The following is a 3,960-nucleotide window of genomic DNA, read 5'->3' on the forward strand; positions in this document are numbered from 1 at the left end:
AAAAACAAAGACATGCAATATTTGCAGCTGCCACTGCAGGTGCTTGTGTAAAGTACGGACACAACAGGAGCATGGAAACAAATGCATGCACACTTTTCAGATCCTACTCTTTTTTTTTCTTCCCCCTTACATCTAGAAGCTACTTTTTCATCCAAGCTTCCACTGAAAGTATCTGGTTGCAACATCACCCAATCTGAAAACACCCAGAGATGTGAGTGACAGCTACTGTATTGGACAGGGATCATTTACAGTCATGAAAGTCTGGGTTGGCAACTCTGAGTAGTTTTAAAATCTTTAAAGTTGTTGTCAAACACTCTCCTCACTGCATCTCTGACTTGTTTGAGTTTTCTCACCTTACTTTAAGCTTTAAAGCTCCTGCTGGTTAGATCTAAAGTCAGTGGAGCTGATGTTTCCTTAATAATCTTGCAACCCAGAAAAAAAAAAAAAAAGAGTTTCTCTTTCTTTCCATGAAGCAGACAGATGTTTTACTGCTCCAGAGGTGAGCTCTGATCCACCACCTCCTTTGTCCCGCTGTCATGTCCTGACATGGTATTAAAGGCAGCAGGGGATTTATGATAAGGCTCTAAGTGCTTCTCTCCTCTCTTGAGCCTTTGCTGATGATTTACTGGAAAATGGCTCTGATAAACTGGATCCGACAGTAATTCACAAAGAGAGACTCCTGATGGCAGATGGTGCTGCGAATTAAAAGGTTTTCCAAACTTTCAAACATTTAGAATCTTAACTTGTAATTTGTTTTAACTGGTTAAATAAATGGGATTGTATAGTCGGGTTATTTTAAAGAAATCAGCGCACAAGTTTAAAATATGGGCTCATTTTTCTTGATCTTAAAATGCATTATAAATTAATCCATTTGCAACTTTAAAAAAAAAAGTTTATGCGACATTTGGATTGTTTTTTATAGGATTTTTTTGAAGATTTTATGTTTTAATGAGAGAAAAAACATTAAAATGCAATTTATGCATAAATATGTGCATTAAACTCTTCATAAATGAAGTAATTAAAGTGGAAAAAGTTGAAGCACTCCCAGCCCGCGCGTCTTTTTGAAAATATTTTTATTTCAATAGACACCAAACGATATACACATACAATCAAAGCGCTATAAAAGCCAACATTTAAGAAAAATAACTTGTCCTTAAAAAAGATTGCATCTAAGGTAAGAGCTTTACGTTTTTCTTTATTTTTTTTTAAAACACAAGAGCTGTGAAGATTTGTTGATTAAAACCCGACCCACGACAATTATCACAACTAATAAATTAAAAAAGAAAAAATTAAAAGACATTTGGCTATACGACATGTAAACTGCCAGAACAATTCACAAGAGAAAAGAAATCACAATAAGTTACATAAAATAATTAGAATAAATAAATAAATATGATGGAAAAAATATTGCAACAATCTTCAATAATAATAGGAATAAAATATGTGCCAGCAATCAAAATTAAAACAATCTATGTTGACTTTTTAAGGCAGTTTTACAGCAGGATTTGGATGTGTATGCAGGCTATTTAAGACTAGGCTTTTCTGTTTACTAAAGGCATTTGTGGTTCTACTAAACAGGGAAAAATTCTCAGTCACACTTTTTTGTTTTTTCCACCAAGACAAAGTTGATAAAGTTCTGTCCTTCACAAACAGGCGTAAAGCTACAGTGATAGAGCAATCACGGTCGGTGAATTCAAGACACTTTGATGGGGAGAAGAAAGATTGCTGAGATTTAAGACATTTCTTAGGTCTAGAAGCTATCATTGAGCATGTTCTGTGCTAGAAAAATACCCTTTAACAGTCAAACTAACGCTTTGTATTCCTTCTCCCCCTCTTGATAAACTAATTTGAGAAATAAAATTTTAAAATAGGCCTATATGTAGTTCAAATATAGAGACAAGCATTCAAAAGTCACTGATTGGCATGGAAAAGACACCACTTAAACATCAAACAGCCCTGCCTTTCATTGGTCTAAAGTTATGGCAGTGGGCTTTTATTTTTTCAACCTAAAGCCACTTTTTTGATTTTTTTGATTTTCATTTTCCCCCATCAAAGGCACAAGTTCTGTTTTTTTTCTTCAGCAGGCGGGGCGCACCGGCATTTGCAGCAGGATCACCTGCCTGTTCTCCGAGGGGTGGCACTTGTTTATGTGCCTGGTGAGCCCCGGTGAGCTGTAGAGGGTGGCGGGGCAGTACTTGCACGGGTAGATCTGGGAGGAGTGCATGAGGCGCAGGTGTCTCTCCTGGCCGGCCCTGCTGGTGAAACTCTCCCCGCACACCGGGCACAGCAGGCAGTCCACCGGGCTCAGATTCAGGGGGCTTTGGTTTGAGGCTTCCTCTGATGATGCTGAGGAAGAGGAGGGGGCGGACACCGGAGGCTGCTCGGGCGCTGATCGCTCGCTGGTTTGAAACCCGTGCTCCTCCAGCACCTTCTTCTGCAGGGCCTGGTGAGCCAGGATGTGTTTCCTCAGGTACGCCTGCCGCTTGAACCTTTTCCCGCAGAACTGGCAGTCGTATGAGCCGTCTTCTGATCCCGATTCGGAACACCCGGGACTCGGGGTGTCTCTGTCACTCGTGTCTTTGGCTTCATCGGAGACCGACTTGACGCCCAGCGGCTGCATTTTGGCCACTTCTGGCTTGACGCCCTGCGCGGGCGCCGCCGCCGGCGCGCCACCGCTGGTCCGCGGTTTGTGCCAGCGGCGGTGAGAGGCGAGGTTAGCGGGGCAGCTGAACATCTTGTCACATTCGGGACACCGGTACTCGACCCTGACTATGCGGGAGCATTTGTGCTGTGCCAGGGAGAATGGATCCGCGTACGCCTCTTTGCACAACTGGCACACAAACTCTCCTAAAGGTTTGGTTCCCCCGGAGGACTGCGCTCTGGGTTTTATCTCCACCGGCCCCTCTTTGATTTTCAGCCCGAGCACCGGAGACGTGGTCACCTCGTCTTCAAAGTTGAGCTTCCTGATGGCTTTGGGTTTTTTTGAGGCGGCTTTCGGTTTGCGCTCTGCTCCATCTGTGGCGGGTCGCTTGGTTGCGCCCCGGTTGTTTGGTGCTGATAGGCTGTTGCTGCTGGTGCTGCTTGTAGTGGCGATTGCTGCGCCGCCGCGGCTGCTGTTGCTGGTGCCGATTTTCAGATCTACCGGAGCGTACAGGAGGTGATCCAGGCCAGAGAGAGAGGCTGCTGCGGGGAATGACTCTGCAGAAACGGGCGAGCCCAGGTTGAAACTTCGCTCAAAATATCCCCTGTCGTGCTCCTTGCTGATGGGTCGGGTGGGGCTGTAGATGGCTTGGCACACCGTTTCTGGATTGCCGAACTGCTCCGGCTTTTCCAGTCTTGGCACCAGCGCGTCGGAAGCAACGAAATCTGGTGACACCGAGGCGCGGTCGGGGCTGGACGCCACGGACATCGGCGGGGATGGGTCCCTGTGACTTGGCAAGGCAGCTGGGGTGTGTAGCTCCTGGAGATCATCCTCATCAGTTCGAGTCCTGTAGGAAACATGTGCGGATTTCTTGTTCCTTTTCACCAGGAATCCTTTGGGCATCTTGGCGAGTAACGGCGGAAAGGCACTTCGGATCTGTGGCTGAAGTCTGGAGGATCCAGATTGGTTAAAAAATATGGCAACACCAGAATTTTAAGGGACCTTTTTCTCCCCTCTTTATCGATCCTTCTGTTGCTGAAATGTTTTCGTCTCCAAGGCATAGCTCCACTCTTTTTATGCCGGAATGATGCTATTGTTCTCGCCCCCCCCTGTTGCAGCATCCCCGACCAATGGGATGAAACCAAGATCCCAGTGGATTTTATTGTGGGAGGGCTCTAAGCCTGGGTTCGGTGGATTTCGTTGGAGGATGTGCAGATAGCTCAGCAGATGTACTGGCGGTTTATTACATTAATGCTCCCCACCTCCCCACCCCTCACCGGCCGAGGCACACGCCGGGACCCTCCTCTTTTTACGGTCTG

At 45.8% G+C, this 3,960-nt stretch overlaps 1 protein-coding gene across 1 annotated transcript; it reads right to left on the reverse strand.

Moving 5' to 3' along the window:
• Positions 1–2,067: 2,067 nt before the first annotated feature.
• insm1b (insulinoma-associated 1b) lies at positions 2,068–3,726 on the reverse strand. The gene has a single exon (XM_038271591.1). The coding sequence runs from the start codon at positions 3,542–3,544 to the stop codon at positions 2,078–2,080; it is 1,467 nt and encodes a 488-aa protein (XP_038127519.1). The 5' UTR covers positions 3,545–3,726; the 3' UTR covers positions 2,068–2,077.
• Positions 3,727–3,960: the final 234 nt, after the last annotated feature.

The sequence above is a fragment of the Cyprinodon tularosa genome, unplaced genomic scaffold (assembly GCF_016077235.1).
Source record: "Cyprinodon tularosa strain WSP-4 unplaced genomic scaffold, ASM1607723v1 ctg80, whole genome shotgun sequence".
NCBI lineage: Eukaryota > Metazoa > Chordata > Actinopteri > Cyprinodontiformes > Cyprinodontidae > Cyprinodon > Cyprinodon tularosa.